The 19,491-nt window shown below is 37.4% G+C and overlaps 2 protein-coding genes across 9 annotated transcripts in view; one reads left to right on the top strand and one right to left on the bottom strand.

Moving 5' to 3' along the window:
* DYNC1I2 (dynein cytoplasmic 1 intermediate chain 2) overlaps positions 1-7,526 on the top strand; it is a 31,899-nt gene extending 24,373 nt beyond the window's left edge. For all 5 annotated transcript variants that reach the window (XM_087731124.1, XM_009462051.2, XM_087731127.1 and 2 more), the window contains 9 exons: positions 2-101; positions 632-757; positions 1,719-1,865; positions 2,194-2,307; positions 2,679-2,812; positions 3,828-3,972; positions 4,814-4,954; positions 5,966-6,091; positions 6,815-7,526. In XM_087731124.1, coding sequence (XP_087587250.1) covers positions 2-101; positions 632-757; positions 1,719-1,865; positions 2,194-2,307; positions 2,679-2,812; positions 3,828-3,972; positions 4,814-4,954; positions 5,966-6,091; positions 6,815-6,928 — 1,147 coding nt within the window. In that variant the 3' untranslated portion in view covers positions 6,929-7,526. The remainder of the gene's footprint in view (position 1; positions 102-631; positions 758-1,718; positions 1,866-2,193; positions 2,308-2,678; positions 2,813-3,827; positions 3,973-4,813; positions 4,955-5,965; positions 6,092-6,814) is intronic.
* Positions 7,527-10,345: 2,819 nt separating this feature from the next.
* The window catches only part of SLC25A12 (solute carrier family 25 member 12), a 52,787-nt gene continuing 43,641 nt past the window's right edge, over positions 10,346-19,491 (bottom strand). For all 4 annotated transcript variants that reach the window (XM_087731120.1, XM_087731121.1, XM_087731119.1 and 1 more), the window contains 5 exons: positions 16,417-16,557; positions 14,281-14,419; positions 11,770-11,928; positions 11,491-11,581; positions 10,346-10,960 (listed from right to left, as the gene is read on the bottom strand). In XM_087731120.1, the coding sequence (XP_087587246.1) occupies positions 10,771-10,960; positions 11,491-11,581; positions 11,770-11,928; positions 14,281-14,419; positions 16,417-16,557 (720 nt within the window). In that variant the 3' untranslated portion in view covers positions 10,346-10,770. The remainder of the gene's footprint in view (positions 10,961-11,490; positions 11,582-11,769; positions 11,929-14,280; positions 14,420-16,416; positions 16,558-19,491) is intronic.

The following is a 19,491-nucleotide window of genomic DNA, read 5'->3' as shown; positions in this document are numbered from 1 at the left end:
GAGAGATTCAAGCAGGAGCAAAACTGTCCTTAAATAGGCAGTTTTTTGATGAACGTTGGTCAAAGCATCGCGTTGTCAGCTGTTTGGACTGGTCATCTCAGGTAAAAAATAATGCTTACGTTAAGCAGTTATCTTTGTGAATTCTTCTAGTTCTATGCGCTTGACCCTTCTATAAGTACAATTAATACAGGCTGTATTTCTAAATGTGTTCCTTACATGCTCCATAGTTTGCAAAAAGTAAACAGAGCTGTTAATCTCTTGTGAAAAGTAGCAAAATGTTTGTATTACCAAGAAAGTCTTTGGTCTATTTGTTTCTGGTTTATGGACTACTTTGTAGAGGTAACTGTTAGCTTCACTAACAAAAGCTCACTTAAAAGTACTGGGGTTTACATTTAAAAGCAGGTTATCATGAAAGACAGAACAAGACTCTAATGTGTATGTTAATGCTGTTTTATGAGCTACATTTGAAACAACTGCAGTTTTAACTGACAATTTCTCATTTATATATAATGTAAGATGGCTTGTGGGTTTTTTAACCCTATTTTGGCAAAAGAAAACAAAGATTCTAGGATTGTCTGGACCATTAGTTAGTCATCTTGCTTACTTTGAGTCTTTTTAACTTGTTTTACAGTACCCAGAATTACTTGTAGCCTCTTACAACAACAATGAGGATGCACCTCATGAGCCTGATGGAGTGGCCCTTGTATGGAATATGAAGTACAAGAAAACTACCCCAGAGTATGTCTTTCACTGCCAGGTATGATTCTGTCTCAGGAGGCTAAAGATTTTATGTTGATTAACTTGGACAAGTACCTTCCTTATGCTTGTCAACATCATGATTTCATTGGGCTGGCATTCACTTTAACCATATGTATCTGCAAACAGATGTTGATAGCTAGAGATTTCAGTTTAGAAACATTCTGTTTCAGAATTTCTGACCATTCAGAATTCAGTCTTGTTTGAGAACTCATTTTCTTATTTTAATTTATTTAAAAACCAAAGAACCTTCTTGTGTAATGGTTGAACCACAAAGAAGGTTTGTATGTAAGGAGACTGAGTGGGATTGTATACTACTAGAGCTTAGTTTACTGAATAAAATGAAGATGGCCTGAGGAGATGGAGCAAGGATGAAAACTAGAAACATATGCATCAAGAAAAAGGCAGATGGAGGCTTTCTAGTAGTTTTCTGAAAGATAAAACCATGCAAATTTCTTCCCTTATGTCATGCCTGGGATAGCTGCTTTATTTTCAAAATGCAGTAATTCTGAAAAATAACATAGTTGAATTAAAATTTAATCTCATGTTGTCAGATTACTGTCAAAGCCCAGACTGCAAAAGTAACTTTATTTTATCAAAACGTATTTTTATGTCCTCTAAGAAAATGCCCACAGAATGTGGCAAAACATTATTAAAATCTTGTGCATTGTGGGCCTTCCCTTCCTATGCTAAGAAGAATACAAATGTATACCTATGAAAGAAAAGAGGAGGAAAACTTCATTTTATGAATACAAATTAAAACTAAAAGACTGTTGGGGGTTCACAAAGGGTTTGTGAATCAAGTAATTGGACAGTGAAATAGTGTATCGAATAAATCTAGGCGAAGAACTCACTCTGATATTCAGTCCCGTTTTCTTTAGTTTTAGACATAACGTTGAATGATAGGGTTTTTGTGTATTTAGTTGTTTGTGTGGTTTTGGTTTGTTTTTTTTTCGTTTCAGTCAGCAGTGATGTCAGCTACATTTGCAAAATTTCATCCCAATCTGGTGGTTGGTGGCACATACTCAGGCCAAATAGTGCTATGGGATAATCGCAGCAATAAGAGAACCCCAGTGCAGAGAACTCCACTTTCGGCTGCTGCTCACACGGTAGGGGGTGAAATATGTTCAAGGACTGTTCCCTGTTGAGATGTATTTAACCTCTAGGAAACTCTGTCCTGCGCACTGGATTGATAATGCTTAAATGTTTATGTCCATATTTTGCCAATGCTATCACTGAAGAACCACGCTATTCATAAAAATCAGTGTGAGAAAAACAAGTATCAGTTTTATAGGACAGTATTCTTTGTACCATGCTGTGATCAGTCTTTTATGTTTTGTTAAATGGTGAAGTTTTATATTTTATTGTATATTAATTATAGAAGAATTGGTTATTACTTGGAAATTCCTCTTTCTGATAGTATTTTACATTTCTTAGCACCCAGTGTACTGTGTAAATGTTGTTGGGACCCAGAATGCTCATAATTTGATTAGTATCTCAACTGATGGGAAAATATGCTCTTGGAGTCTGGACATGCTTTCCCAACCGCAGGTAAGATAACTTTGGATATATATAGTATCTATTCCAGATTAATATATCCTAAAAATTTAATTAATCTAAGAAGCATTAATAAACATTTTCCCAACACACAGACTTGTACTTGAAGTAGCTTGATAACTATTTGGTAAAATATTTCCCCACTCATGGAATCAAATATTGTCTGTTGATCCTTTTGTATATTTTTTGTTGCACTTGTGTTAGTGGTGAACATAATTTTAACAAGAAATTACTTTTATTCCCGCCCAATTCTGTACAAGTAAAATATAAAAAAAACCCCTACTATTGAAAAATGTAAATGACTTTGTAGGTGTTAATGTTTCAATTTTTTTTTTTTAAGTAAGTTGCTGGTATTTTCGCTACAGGATAGCATGGAGCTGGTTCACAAACAGTCCAAGGCTGTGGCTGTTACTTGCATGTCCTTCCCTATTGGAGATGTCAACAACTTTGTTGTTGGCAGTGAAGAAGGCTCAGTGTACACTGCATGCCGTCATGGCAGGTAAATACAAACTTTGATTATTCAAAGGAAATAAAAACAGTGAAAGGATGAGTCCCTGCATGCTTTACACTCCTAAAATTATTTATAGTGCACGTTTACTCCTTTGTCTCGAAGGAGTTCAAAGTAGCTGTATATGAATTCCAGTGCACACTTTTTCCCCGAGTCAGAGCTTCATTAAAAACAGAAGTTGGAATACTGAGTTGGTACTATGCTGCCTTCAGTGACTAGAGGTTGTTTCTGTTGATAAGGGCAGCGTAGGTCACTGTGGTTTTTTTCATTTGAATTGTAGCAGAACATTCCAAACTTCCTATCGGTTCTATAGATAATTGTACAGTAACATCACGCACAAATCTTAAATTGGCTAGCTTTTCTCCCGCTGTTCAATCTATTTTGAAATTGTCTGACTGTATCTTATCAATTGCTTTCTTAAATATAATTGAGTGTCCAGGTTTCATCTCAAATACACATCGCCCTTGCTGCACAGCTTTTTGGTTCCAAAATACCAAAAATTGTATCACTTTTGTGTAACATGCTTCCCATCTCTTCCCCCCTTCTTTTTCATCACTCCTGATAGGAGACTATTAGGGATATATTGTTACTGTTTTATGCCTGAACTCTGTGTCCGTAAGGTACATACAACTTCTCTTAAGTCAGTGGGAGTTTTACGCTCATTCCTGAGGACTGGATTTTGTTCTTTGTATGAATGGAAGTTTTAGCTATTGCTTGGAGAACAATGTGGTTGAATGTGTGGACTGGTACCGGCTGAATGAGTCTTTTCTCCCTGTGGTATATTTGGGCACTTAAGATCAGCAGAAAATAGATGTTGAAGTTAAGGTCCATATTCAAGCCTGGTCTTCTGTGATCCTGTTGTGTTGAAGCCTTTTGCAGTGGGGTAACATCCATACAAAGCAGCAAAATCTTCTTGTGGCTATATTTAAATTGCATTTCAGTGCTGTCTCTGTCTGCAGATGTACAGTTACCACATAAATTAATCTTGGTTATATATTTTAAACAGCAAAGCTGGAATCAGTGAGATGTTTGAAGGACACCAGGGACCAATCACAGGTATCAACTGCCATGCAGCAGTTGGACCTGTAGACTTCTCACATCTTTTTGTCACCTCTTCTTTTGACTGGACAGTAAAGCTTTGGACAACTAAGGTAACTTAGATAGTTCAGTGGTTTTCTTCATAGTCCTTGACACAAGGTGGTGCTATAATGTAAGCTACTTAAGAAACTTCAGTAAACCGAAGTCAAATCCCGTGAAGCTCTCTAGGTTCCTAGCAGCAGTCCTGCAAAGAGGAGACAGCTGATGAACAAAACTATCGTTAACAACATAAAGCTTTGCTTTCAGATTGTACGTAATTTGTATACTTCTGATCCATTCCGTTCACCCTCTTGCCCTTTGTTATCAGCAACAATTACAATGTAATCAAATGTAAATAATGTTGTAAAATCCATTACTTCATATTATACATAAAGCAAATGTTTTGCTACAATTTTGTGGAGGACCAAGGGACAGCACCAAAACTGATGTCAGTTAAACTCCATGGGGCTCACAATTGAAATATCTATCATTCCCATTGCCAGAATTACCTCTTTCTCTGTTAGTCTGATGCCCTGAGGAATGCAAAGCAGAGAAAGCAGAGTTAGAATCTCCCAGTAATAGTATGAAGTGCTGTCACTGAATTACCATTAGCTTGATTTACAAGATTCTTAATGCACTGAATTTACAATCTCTTGCAATATTGGGTTGCTACTGATGGTTTAATAGTAGCAGCCAGCAAAAATGCTGCATGCTTTGGAAAGCATCCCTTTAATAATAGCATTAATTTTTGGCAGCTTTTTGCAGAGGCATTTTATAAAGTAAGTAAAAACGTGAATCACTTCTTAGTTACTGCTGATAATGCTGCTGAGAAGTTCTGTATTTTGCTTTACTTGTTAGCTTTATAATTTTGAAGTGCAGAGTTTGGGTATTGCACTGTCGTGTTTGCTTTTTCAGAATAACAAACCTCTCTACTCCTTTGAAGACAACTCAGATTATGTTTATGATGTGATGTGGTCTCCAACTCACCCTGCCTTGTTTGCCTGCGTGGATGGGATGGGCAGGCTTGATCTGTGGAATCTCAACAATGATACAGAGGTGAGGCAGTCAGGTTAACAGTCAAATGTAGCTGGAAAAGTGTTTTTATACTTTGAAAAAAATGTCAGGAGTTTACCATAGCATTTTCATTTGGTTTTTGTTGTTGTTCTCAAATATTATGTAGTTCCAGTAGTTTCTGCGTAATAGTATCATTCTTTGATTACAGGGTTGTAGCTCAATTGACTCATAATAAATAACAGTGGTAATTAAATTGTTTTACCTGTAACAGGAGTGCAAAACATCTGTCGGTGTAACACTGATCCATGTTGTGAAAGTGATTATAGACCTCCCCCAATATGGCCTTGGCTGGCTATAGCTTAGAAGTGTGAACAGACCTGTTACCCACACACCACCGTTGTTCCTATTGCCATATTACTGTTGTAATACTGCAGTGAAATTGTAATTTGTTTCTAAACTTAGAGAACTGAATGTCTGGGTTTTCTGGTGTGAGTTAAACATTATAGTATAGATCTTCTCTGAGACTTAAATTTGTTGGAGGTAGGTGAGAGGAATAACCTGACAGATATTCAGTACTTAAATTTCACCTTCTTAAAACTGCATATAGAAGAAAAAGCAGTTTTGTACGAGCATATGCCAGCGTATGGCTTCAAATTGGAATTACCCAGTTCTAGCCTTTGGACAGGATTTGACCTGCCAAAGCAGCTGATTTCATCCCTGCCCTCTGTCACAATCTTTCTTGAGATCCCAGGGCTCCTCCTTGCTGTCTGACTGAAGGCATGTCTGTGCCTCCTGTCTCACGACAAGAGTGCAGATGTGCTTTGTGATAGAGGATGTTTGTACTTTGGCCAAGGGACAGAAGATGTGTTGTTTTGGTCATGTCACTGGCGATAGCTAAAGGCCACTGAGAGTCTTTGAGATCTACATACTCTGCCTCAGTTGAAATGTTTGGCACTTCTTTTGATCCAACACTGAGGGACTAGGTGTGTTCTGTAATCTATAGCTTATGGAATCCTCATGCATTTTTTAGCAATGTGTTTTAAATGGATACAGGTGCCAACTGCAAGCATTACTGTGGAGGGCAATCCTGCCCTGAACCGCGTGAGATGGACGCATTCTGGGAGAGAGATTGCTGTAGGTGATTCAGAGGGACAAATAGTTATATATGACGTGGGAGAGGTATGTATACTACGTGTTGTACGAAGTGCATCACAAAACACTCGAGTTTCTTTGACTTGTACTCTTATTTAGCAACTTGCTTTTAACTTTTTTCCCCTGTGATTAGAGGAATAAGGTCTAATTTTTATTTTCAAATGAATGTTGCCTTTTTCTGTCTGTTTCAGGTATTCTAGCATAACTTTTTAGCATGCTATCTGGCAGCCAATCAAAAAGTAAAAACATTATAGTAAGGCTGGTGAAATAAGATGAAAGAATCAGTGGTTTTGTTTGTAGAGATTTTATCTTCTTTGTAACTGTGGCACGTGTGAATTCTGACCGTAGCTTGAGAAGTACCGAACAAAAAATTTTGCGGTGACACAGTCTCGACTTTGTTCCTGCAGGGAAGCTGTTGCTATTGCAAGTATGTGTACTGCAGTAGTACGTAACCAATTCATTGGATGAGGACATGGCATTAGTATTCCCCTTTGGAGGCAGTCTCTCAGATGGAGGCGTATCATTCAAGCTTGCAATAGTATCATTACATACTTAAATACAGGATTTTCAAATTCTGTTTCTTTTATTAGTTAGAGCTTTTGATGTTCAGAGTATTTTAAAAATTACACTAAATAAAGGTAAGCTTTTCTATCGAAACCTCTTCTGAACATTACTTAAGCACTCTGCAGTTCAAAATGAGCTCCGTTTTTATTTATCAGTAGGTTTAAATAACGTTCTTTTTGTCAACAGCAAATTGCCGTTCCTCGCAGTGATGAGTGGACTCGATTTGGTCGAACACTGGCAGAAATAAATGCTAACAGAGCTGACGCGGAAGAGGAAGCTGCAACCCGCATACCGGCGTAGATCTTTAAAAATAGGCAGCAGTGGTAGACTTATGAATGATTTGATGCAAATCTTAAAAGTGTAAGCGTATGTCAGTTCAAATAATAGCTTAAGGGAGGAATATAGGGATTCAACTATGGACTTTGAAAACGTATTAAGATCACTGAAAATCAGGTCTTGCATTGTCACTTTTTATATATCAATTACAAGCACATTCTTGGATTTGTGTAACTTTTAATACAGTTAACGTTGACTTTGCAAGGAACTACTTCTTTTGCTGAAACACTAACCTGGTGTAAATTTGCTGTTGGGCTTCTGAAATTTCCACTTTGTAACAGCATCTATTTCTGAAAAGTAAAAGTTCTGTTTCTAAACTAAACTTTCTATATTACACAGACTAACCTTCATTAGGTAGTAAATCTCTGAAGCGTTCTTTAATTTGAACTCTTCAAATTACCCATGGATATGCATGCCTATGTTCCAAGTAAGTTTCATAGTTTATATATAGATAAGCCTCAGACTCTGGTAGTGGGTAATACATGTGAATAAAAATTTGTCTGTAGTTACAAACATATTTGATAATTGGACCTGAATTAATGAAATACATATTTAATACCAAGTTCTTTTTGTTTGAATTGGTGCATTAAAAGGTGAGACTGATTCACAAATAAATATTATGTGAGCACTTGTCAGCTGCCCTGACCCCTAATCCACGTCCCTTCAGTAGTGTGACAGTAGAAGGTTCCTGGGAGCTGCTGGTTTCATTTTACTACACACAACACAGAGTTGTTTTCTGCCCCCACCTCCACTTCCTACCATGGCAATCTGCCAAAAGGAAAAAGGCTACTGTTGTCAAATTTTTCTTTCCCAAAGGATAAGGAACTAGATTTTTACTTAATTTTTATAGCATGATGATTTGCATTCTGTGAACTACAGACTTGCTACTAATTTTCTGTATTAAGTTAAAGAAAGATGTTTTTATTGCTTTTTAACATTTTTATTGAAACAAAATCTCCCAATGGCTTGAAACAGAATGGTTGGAATGTCTGTTAAAGGTTAAATGTTTTGAGTACATCTTTCTTAGAACACTATAGTTTCCCATCAAGACTGGTTTTGGGGTTGGGGGTGGGTTTTTTAGTTGGTTTGGGTTGGGTTTTTTTGTAAATATTCTAACTTGTACTAATTAGGCACTAAACCAGTACCGATGCCTTTAACCTAGGACTCTAGGTGTGTTTCTGGTATTCTTAATCTGCTACAAGCTTATCATTTTGCCAGAAGAGCTGTTTTATATGCTTGAAAGTAGGAACTAGGTTTATATTCCTTAATCAGCTTTATGTCCAGAAGTATTCTTATTGTTTCTTCATTGTTTGTGTTTTAAGTTGTTGGGTGGTTTGGGTTTTTTTTCTGTTTCTCCTTGTCTCAGTTCTGTTAGGAGCAGCTCATAGAGACACGGGCAGCAGTAACAGCAGTTCTGTCTTCAGGAGGTTCTCTTTTTCAGCGGGTGTGAAAGTGAAATGTATTTAGGCTTCCATTGGTGTTGGCTTGTCAAAAGTCCCCCCGTCTTTTCAGTGCAAAGTCATACTGTTCAGTTTGACATTTGCCTTGTGTGTTTTCTTCAACCTTACGACAGCAGCTATCTGTTCAGTTGAGAAACATGTGAACTATATAAAGAACAGGCACGCCATGTCATGATTTTTACCCTTCCGGCACAAGAATTCTTAAGGAGCAGAATGTTCTGTTGTCTTGCTGGTTTTTTGGTTTTGTCTTTTTTTTTTTTTTTTTTTTTTTACTGAGATTGTTAGTTCTCACTTAATAATACATTTCCTTCAGACTTACATTTTCAGAAATACAGTAGATAAGGCTTTCTTTTCATGGATTGTGGCATAAACATATAGGTCATAGGGCATTAGTTTTACGTAACTTCAACCTTTTAATAATTTCCAACAAAACTATTCTGTATTCATTCCTGCTTGTGTTCCTCCCTCACAAAATAGTTGAGTACAGGTTAAAAATGTTGTAAAACCCATACCTGCAACATTGAGACCAACAGTGATGCTAGATACTGTAAATGATCATCCCAGGAGCCACACTGTCCAGTGGAGCTGTAAGAAATACAAATGCTATCTTGCATTGTTAAAGTCTCCTAAGGCCTCGATCAAGTCAGTCAACAAGCTGTGACTAAGATTAAACGCCAGTGGGTACCTACCATTTTTGTATCTATTTAGAAAAGCGCAGAACAAAATACATAGATATGGGGAGAGTGCTGGGAAGCCTGTCTCTAGAAAACTGCACAGAACGGGTAATTCTTTAAACTGAAAAAAAAAAAACCCTAATAAAGACATAGAACAGCGATCAAACTCCCAAGTTCGATGTATTGTAACCCCTAGCTCACTAAATATTACTTAGCACCAAAAGATTTACATCTTGCTTAGAGGCGAGAACTGAAGGAGGGCTTGTCTGTGCTTGTAGTGCTCAGTTTTTAAGAAACCACTTCTTCATAAGCTGACTAAAACTCTTCATGTTGGCCTGCTGTCACCTGAGCAAGAAAATAACAGAATCTCCAATCAGTTTATACTGCTGGGACGCACTGTACTCCAGGATGTTTAACCCCGAAAGAAACACGTAAAACTAAAGATTGGAGGCTGTCATACTTCAGTAAGCAAGGCTGGAAACCCACCCATCTCTTCTCTGGCTGTATGGGTAGTATAACTGCCTTTCCTCTAGGACTGTAGAAATCTAGACTCCCCTATTTCCCCTGACATTTTTGCATTTAAAAATTACATCAGATAGACTTTTGGCAGACGTTAAGCCAGACATAGTTCAAGCTTTTCCTTTCTCCTCTCCTTTTACTTAGCATTCCACTCAACTGGAAGTCTAAAAAAATCAGTTTTGCATACAAAAAGAATATAAAAGTAAGTCTGTCTTTTTTCCAGAATAACCTAATCTAACAGTGGTAAAACAATCTAAAAATAAGGAGAATGCCTTCAATTTTTGTTATTAAAAGTTCTGGAAAAAAATTCTGGGGAAAAAAGGCGCTCCGAGTAATAAATCCCGTAAAGATTCTTGAGTCTGCTAATAACTGGCAAATATCTCACTGTGTTTTAAATACGCTACCATAGAGGTAAGATCTATTACACGTTTAGTATTACCATGTGTTCCGAGGGAATTCCTTGTTACAAAGTACCTCTGCAAAATAAAATATCGCATGTGCTCATCTAATTCCTGTGTTCTCTTACACTTACAAGCTAGCACCTTGCATTTTAATACCTTTGCTGCAACTAGCCGTGAAGTGCATTCCTTCAGAGGCTATGTCCTGTACTGTACCTTCATTAAATGGGTGCATCTCATCTTTACATTTTGATCTGCAATCTGTGGAGGGGAGGGAAAAAAATCACACTGGACAACTTTTCTATAAACAAAGAAGTGAACCGACTTAAGTGTTTTTAAATATTTTATTGTCACATGATAGTTAACAAAACGCCTTCAAAACATTCTGTACATTTCAAACTATTTTGAACTGCAATACCCATTATATAAATGTACGTGTATAGATGCCATGATGTCTCTGTACAAAGATGTACAATATGTACAGTAACATTAAATGCGAGCTGTGCAAGGCAAAGTCTAGGCTACAGATTCATGCCACTGGTTAAAACAAGGCATAGAACCACAGCTTCAGTTGGTTCCTTGTGTGCAAATAAACAAATAAATGCAGGTATATATTAATATTAGAAAGGAGCAATTAGATTTGCAAGCTCAGTTCAGCTAGAACAACATGCAGCTGACTGGAAAAAATTACAGTACTACTCTTGTGAACTTTTTCCACTGCATCGCTTTGTTAGGTTGAAACATCTTTTCAGGATTCAGCTGCTACTTTTTGCTTGAGCTGAAGCGATGCCAGTAGATCGAAATTTTGGAAGATATAAACCAAATTTATTTTCTATACCAGCAAATGTAGCTGTAGCAAGTCTGTATCCACCAATGTGCTCAGGGTTAACAGGAGGAAGATCTGAAATTCGAGTTTTCGGGGTAGGTTCTGATCCAGAAGGTTTGCTGTTTGCAGAAAGAAAAAGAAAAAAGCATTTCCTTTAAATAAAGTGTTTTCTTAATCCTGAATAACTTTACAAAATCTAGACTAAATACTTCAGGCTTTTGCCCGAGTATGGAAGACTGTTAAAGCTGACATTAATTAATTCACTTCTACGGTCTGTTTCAGACCACTACTTAATGAGAAAGCAAGGCCAAGGCTGAAGTTACATTTTTACTGATAGCCTTGTAAATTCTAGTAACTTCCAGTGACATGGGGAAAATGGACAAAATATCTTGCTACAACGGACGTACAAATTTTATGTAGTGTCTTAAAATAAATGTGAAATGGTTCTTTATCTCCTCATCTGTTTAGAAGTAGCATGCAAGTTTCTCTCAATTGTGTAAGGATGGGGTGATTTTTTGAGCACCTGTACTTAACTTGGTGACTTCGCATACTGTAATTTTAAGTGGTCTCATGCATGGAAAAAAGTAAGATATTTCTTTTTAAATTGGCAGGGGTTTTGTACAAGCTAAAAAGCAAATATTTGACTTACAGGCCTCCAAAATCGACATAAAACCATCTCTGCAGAAGTTCGTAAGTGACCAAAGTAACACCAAACTGGGGTGAAGATCTGAACACGCGAGCTGTTAAATATTACAAATCATAGCGTCAAACAAAGAAGTTTCTCAGGAAAGAAGCTAAACGTTTTTAAAAAACGTTATGTTTTTCAGACTCAGACCTTGTAAATACCGCTCTAATTTGAGTCCTTAACAAAGCAAGTGCTAATTTGCAGACTCGGGGCCAGCCTTAATATTCAGAGTGCATTTCTCACCTCCGGCTCCCTTCCAAAAAGCCGAAGGGCCTTCTTCCCTTAGAATCTTTCCAAAACAGTCAATAACTCCGCTGTATGTTGTCTGACCAGCGCGAGCTGCCACTTGCAGTCTTGTCTTGATGACATCAGCAGGGGTTACCAAAGAAGCAGCAGGCACACCTTTTAGAAGAAAACCACGTTTAATTTGCACAAAGAATCTTGTAAAAGCTGAAATGCTTCTAACTGAAAAACACAACTGCAAACTTTAATATTTTTGGCGAGAATTAGACATTACAAGTTCTTACACCTGATATTAATGTGAACTTTGTTCTTGGTATAATCCTTTTGAGTTTCTTCTACATTTAAAGGCTATAAGTGATAGTAACGAAAATAATAATGAACTATCATCAACAGCAATTCTCTCAACATCTTCTAGTGCTCTCTCCTTAACAGTAGTTTCAAATAGATAAAAGAGGCATTTTTGAATTCGCACATATGCTATATATGTCATAAGAGATATCCATGACAAAAATTAGTTGGGCAGCCTTCCTGTATTTGCTAGTACTCTACAACATCTTTTGCAAATTACACAGATGATTGATGTGGGAACGTGAATCCTACACATCCATTTGTTAAAGATGTTAAGAAGAAAACTACTACTTAAAACACCTGTTCTACAGAAATATGTTTGTACTGCTGTTTGGACTGTTCTGTAGGAGAATAGACGCTGCTTACTTCAATAGGCAAGCCATAAAAAGACTGAGGACAATGAAGGTGTTTTACAAGTCTGCTTAGTACCAACAGCGTGATATTAGCCAACAGTGATGGAAGAACAAATCTCCACTTCCAAGGCACCACTCAGCTTTCTAGTCAAAGGAAAGGAGAAAGTTTTCAGAAATGTACTCCACAGTATATAACTGTGTTATCTGAGATATTTCTGAATACTTCTGAATACTGTAAAAATTTCAACCTCTTAAAAAGAGGAACCATCTTCTGACTTAGAATTTTGAAATTGATTTTGACTTCTGTTGAACTTCTACTATTAGTTAACATCGAATTAAAAGTTTAACAAGTCACTGATTTGCATAGGTGATCATAAACTCTCAGAAGTGTTGCTGGTCCATTCAGGAGGTTTTAAAGGAAAACAGAAGCAATGTAGTTAAGCCTACGAGCATACACTAATAGCAACCATATGCAGATTTTCCTTTACAGGCAGATATGTTCAGCCTGTGTTCTTCCCTGCAGCGCATGCATAACAGGAATAGATCGAGCAATCGGGAGTTTGAAATTTGCAATTCAGAAAGGCAGATTCCTGTACAGGCTATAAAACCAGGCCTACAAGATTTACACACATTTTTAATAGGGTTCATCGCTCAGTATGAGTGACCCAGAAACACTAACCAGACAAACGACAAGAAGCTGTGAAGTCTGCAATCTAAAAACAGTGAGTCTATATGAGATACAAGTTAAATAATAATATTTACATGTGCTTCTATGAGTCCAGTAAGCTAAATAATTTTCCATTTATGGCAGCTCTGCATTACTTGGGAATAAACAGGGCTACAAATTTGTTCCTGGTTTCCTGGCTGGTCTCTCCCTTCCCCTCTGGCACAAAGAACATACCAACCGGCAAAGAGCAGGTGCAGCCAAGCTCTCTATCAAGTCCAATATGGGAAACTGCTCTTTACCCACAGGCAGCTCACGACTGATGTGTGTGCAGTGATTCCTTATGACTGTAACAAGTGACAAAAGGTCTGTTCGGCCCAGTGATGTTTCTGTACTGCACAGGTTCCAACACTGAATTGTTCACGACTGAGAGGCTGCAGATACCTGGTTTTCATCCTAGTGATCTAATCCTCGGCAGTGCAGAATCTGGCCATCTGTATCCACATTTTTAAGTATCCACCACAACAGTTCCCACATCTAGTATTTTTATACCACTTGCCAGTTAGTAAAACAACCTTTTATCACAGCTGCCTATTCTTTATATAGCACAAGTATATGTGTGTATGAGTGTATACAAAGAGAATCTTTATACTAAACATTTTTGAGAAGCCTTAAAATATTGTAAATTTCAGAGCATGATACTTTAACTTCAGCTTCTTTACAAACTAATGCCCTATTTTTAGCAATTGCATTTAAACCAAGTTTCTCCTCGGTTATTCAGGAATCCAAAACTAGATAAGTCATTTTCTTCTTAGCTCTTACGATATCTCATTTTATGTTCATCAAAGATTCAAATTAGCCTTCAAGTCAGAGCACAGTAACAAGTAAAACCCCATTGAGACAGACAGATCAAATTTGACTATAAGTTGCTGAGCTGCATTACGCTGTTTATCCACATTATGCAAATGTAATTAGCTCTCATCAAAATTACATCGCCTCCCACTAAGGATAACAGTGATCAAATTTAGATTAAATCAGATACAATGGTACAGTACCCTTCCTTTATATGGGGCTACTGAATGAATATTAAATATTACTCACTAAAAGAAAAAAAAATGACTTCTAGAAAACATTCTGCAAAATTACCTGCAATGGCTCCAGCTGCAAGGAGATTAAGCCCTCCCACATGGCCATTTTCATCAGCAAGCATCAGTTTACTATGAGCATAAACAGGAAAGTAGATTGCAGAAAAGGGAATGTCTCTGAGGAAACATGCTTTGGCACCCTGTCACACAGAAAACAGACATAATACAAATAAATTTTGTAAATAAGGTTAAAATTGATATCCAGCAAGCAGCCTGAGCCCAGGAAGGACCAACTCTTTTGATCTACCAGGTAAATAACACAGAAAATAAAACGACTCAGGAAACAGAAGATGTAGAGTTGAACTTGAAAAAAGAATAAAGCACATCTAAAGTAAGTTTCTAGAATGAGGAAGATTCCAGGTTCATGCCTAATTTCGGCAAGCAGTACGTGACATCAATCCTGACATCAGTACCGAGGATAAATACCTTTTACATATGATGTGTCCAAATGCGATGAAGAAAGTGACAAAGGTCTGTCCTTACGTCTTGCTGACAACAACCCACGACCACGGAAGCAGCAAGACAAGTCCCTGCGTGCCATTATTTCCACCAAACACAAAAGCATTACTAAAACATCAGTGAGGACTGTAAGACCTCATAGTCATCTCCACTGAGCGTCACCTGGTTGCCTGAAGAAGCTGCACAGGAAGGCTACCAAAAAGAGGGAAACTCGCAAAATGGGAGTCTTTTAGTCAAGGGTAGATACAGGGAGACAAAACTACCGGCTTGTGATAATACTGCAAGGAGTAGCTCCTGGCCACAGCCTGCCATTAAAGAGTTCCTTAACAGAACTTTGCATGCTGTAAAAACAGTGGAATACTGCTAATAAAACGTACCTAATCTTCTTCTTCTAGTAACTTCAGTCATCAGTCTGTTACCAACTAAAATAACTCCGTCTGTACAAAGCTCAAACAAGCACTTATATGTCCAAAAATCTCATTCGCATATCCTGAAAGCTCACATGTTACAAAACCACCACTCCTGGCCTAGATACCCAACGGGTATGCTCCAAGCCAGCAGCCTGCACACACCGGACCCACCTGAGGCCAGGTACCCAGCAGTTACAGTAACAGACAGCACACATCACAAACCCGACGTGGCTTAAGCAGACAACCTGATAAAGAGAAACTTGACCCTTCAACGATTTTCATGCAGATACTTTATGCTCTAAAATGAGTTCTTACAGTTATTCACAAATGATAATGCAATTCTAAAGAACAGCAGAATTTTTAGTAAGGTGAATTGTTTAATTACTGCAAACAGAAATGGTAATTTTGTCCCATGTACCAAAACACCTGTGACCTTTTGGAAATGTAATGGTCATGAATCTGATCCACTGAATTCAAAACAAAAGCTTCAGCTCTAAAAGTAAATTTGCACATTTTTATAGTATTATTGCAGGTCTGTGAACAAATCACATAAAACAATGTTTTATAAGTGCACAGCTAATATAAACTGCTGAATTTAGGTATTACCCCTTGCACTGGCAGAAGATACAGGAAGAAATACTCTTCCTTGTTTAAGAAAACTAACAGCTTCTGCTCCATTACATCTGATCTGTAATGATGGTAGTAAGTGTACCTGCAGGGAAGGAATCTCTTGACTGGCATTCTGCTGAAGTACAGTGCAGTATGGGCTTTTTTTTAGTGGAATTCGTTATTGACAAATCCCACCACTTAACTTCTTAAAAATCTGAATCCTACTAAACTCCACTACTGTTTCACTGCCGTCAAATTATTAAGACAAAGAGAATATCCTACTGCAAAGATAACAATAGAGATAAAAGAGATTAAAAATAAACATAAGAAATACACACAGGGAAAGCTAAAGAAACTTTTCACAAAACCCCACCAAATGAAATGATCAGTGCCAGAAGCCAGCAGGTCTGCAATACAGGACTCCCTGTAGCTTGGCATAAAAGCCCAAAGGACAGAATGGGAGAGTATTTTTTTGTATCCCACTGCCATTAATATAGAAGTGGGTTTTCTTCAGTTTTCCATTGGGGGGCTGCCCTGCAGGAAGAGAGCAGTTTCAAATTCAAAAGGTTTCTTTGCTTTTAACAGTTTTTTGTTTCAATAGTGTAAAAGTTTAGCATAAAACATAAAACGATGAAGCCACTCAAAGCAGAAATACATACCTTATAAAGACCAAGAAGGCCTAAATCTTTCATAACAGAGAGGGCACTGACTCTGGGTCCTGTAGTAATTTCTCCTGCTACCTGCAACCGAATCTTGACAATCTCCAGTGGATTAGTGAAGATGACCTGGGAAGCTCCTGCCTGCGAACCCAAAGAAAAAGAAAGTAAATTGCATTACTAGAGCACGTGGCGCCAGGTTGACTTTTGCAAGGTGCTGAGTGCCTTCACTTTTCACTGCACTGACTGATACTCTCATGTAAAAATACATGTGAGATATTTAATAAAGCACCTGTTTGGAAGTTAAAAGCCCCGAATCAGAAATCGTGGGTTTGTACGAAATAAATTTTTACATTTATATGTTTATAGTCCACAGAGGTGGATTAATTCAGTTTGTCTCTGCTCTTCTCCTTGACATCACTTTCTAGAAGTCGTGGCTGTGTTTAAAAGTCTATCATCAGATATTACCCGAAATACTAAACTAAAATAATCATTAGACTTGTGCTACTAGAGCATCAAGCACATGTAAAGACGACCTTATGTTTATTCAATAATAATCCATCACCAATGTGTAGACATGTTATTTGCATTTAGTGGTGATGCTGTTTGAAAGGTAAATTTGCATTTAATGGTGTAATTTTACATTATTAGAAAAGGTGTTTGGAGTTTTGTTTAGCAGCCTCTAATTGTCCTAAGTGGAAACAAAATATACAATTTAAGTAGGAAGAGTAGCACTTCAAAATACGATACTAGATAGAACCAGGAGTCCTATCTTTCTCTGAGCTGAGCATGACAGATGTTACATGCAGGAAACATTCCCATTCAGCAGTGCTGAAGGACTGCCTTCCGTACTTCCTAGCAGTAGTGTTGCAGAGCTGCTTCAGATTCTGCACTTTAACCAAAGACTTCCAAAGAACTGTTTCAGATTTGAGAGAGATTCAATCTGACAGTTCAGGCTCAGAAGCATGTAAACCTATTTAAAATGACATGTTTAGATTTCTCCCTGGTTTGCTGTAGGTACTACTATTCACTTCTAGAGAAGTATGTGGTTCATCGCAAAACAGCTAAATTTTACTAAGCTTTCTTTTCCCCTCTTCCTAAGCCACCTTTTTTCATTTAAAAATTAAAATCAATTCCTTAAAATTTACGGCATATAACCACTTGAAAACAGCCGACTTCAAAAAGCATTTCTTTCACCATCTAAAAGCTCCTCTTAATCCTCATCTATTCCTCCAACCCATCAAATCTTAGTGAAGGAAAAAAGATGCAGATCATCTGCAATTAAAGCTTTTTTCCACTTCTAAACTGCCCAGGAAATAAACTCTCTTTGTGATGCTGGGTGTGTGTGGGTGTGTGAAGGAAAATCAATAGTCTGTTACAGCACCTCCTGGACAGCATCCATGGTGTTCTTTGCTAATTGATTTAGAACTAATGAACACTAATCCTTTCTGCCTATAGCACAACCTTCCTCTCTCCAGCAGCAGGCAGAATAAACTTGAGATTAGCCCTGAAGCATGTCTTAGACGTTGGTAACTGGAATTATTCTAGACTTGAGACAAAAGAGCGTTGCAAACCTCAACAGCTTACCGAGAATGACCAAGCACTCGGGTAGTATCTACGGGATGGGGGCATGCAGCATCAGAATCTTCACTCACCAAGCACCGAACTTTTACTGAGCACACTACCATCCTTTTATTGCAAGCCCTGTTTATTACTTCACTCAATATTGACATTTAAAATCATCATTGTTACGGCTTTACTAAAGCACCTTAACCCAAACAGCGGGAGATCAACCCCTGCTTTTGATTAATTATCACCACTGTAGTAGTTACTGTCTTTAACGCTTCCCACTCAAATAATCAGTCTACATTGTTAATCTTCGTTTTATTCCCTCACTTCTTCACCCCTCAGAAAGAAAATCGAAGCCTACATTTTTGTGGACATTTATTGCAACCATCAGGAAGATCACTGGCACTCCCAGACCAGCCAAACTGACCCCATCTTCCGTTCCTCGGACTTACTGCATTGTGTTTACTCAGTTACTTGACACCACTCGTGTCCAAAGCCATTCTTCAGACTCTCTTTACTTCTCATCTCACCTTTTCCTTCGCAGTTCATAAACACCTATGCATGCAAGATGAAATGGCTGGCCTGCCAGGAAAAGTTTCAATTTAAATAAAACTCAGAAAATTCTCATCTGGGAAGTTCTGTTAAACAATAGCCAATTTTTTTGTTCATATTGCATTAAACAGAAAACCAATTTCAAATGTTTATAATTTCCCTACATCATTTTTTAAAATAATTTTGGTAGATAAAACATTAAGCAGAATGCTCTTACTACATAATAAAATGCGCCGCCCAAAAAATTCAAATAACTTTAAATTTAGACACAAAGCTAGAAATTCACTCCTTCTAGACCATCACCTGCTACCTGCCTATTAAATATGCATTCTTTGTTTACATATATATGTGAAATTCCATTTTTTATTTTTAATGTTATAAATTAGCACATCCTGCAGAGCAGCCAAAATAACTCTTCCTATTTGCCTAACACCCACCACAGAAACACAAATAGGCCAATTCATAAACATTTCTATTTTCTACCCTGAATTCAATCTTCCTGCAATTAACATTCTCCTCTCCTAGGTGCACAACCGCCTACATTTCTGTTAAAATCAGCAACAGCCCTCTTCTGATACAGAAATGAAAAGAGAATACTCTAAACACAACACATTTTAATAATTTAGTAGCAATACTAATTATGTATACAATGTTACTAATTGTATATTGTTAATACAGAATTATATATTATAACAATATTAATATTAAAATATGACTTGATGATTGGGTTATTGGACAAAATAACATATCAGGAAAACCCTAACATATGCTTATATTATCAGCAGAAAACCATTTGAAAAGCTCTTTAATTACATTAACACTTTGAACATTGAGTATTAACAGTGTTGACAAACTTTTCAACAGGCAGCTTTCTCAAAAAGAGCTGTAACTGTCAAGACACCCAGTTAAATACTGCCTATTAGCACCATGTACTTTTATCCAAGTCTTGACTTTTCA

This window comes from Nipponia nippon, unplaced genomic scaffold (genome assembly GCF_047370975.1).
Source record: "Nipponia nippon isolate SJK-2023a ecotype South Korea unplaced genomic scaffold, ASM4737097v1 scaffold_5, whole genome shotgun sequence".
Lineage (NCBI taxonomy): Eukaryota > Metazoa > Chordata > Aves > Pelecaniformes > Threskiornithidae > Nipponia > Nipponia nippon.
The sequence above is the reverse complement of the archived record's forward strand: the minus strand, read 5'-3'. Positions and strand labels throughout refer to the sequence as shown.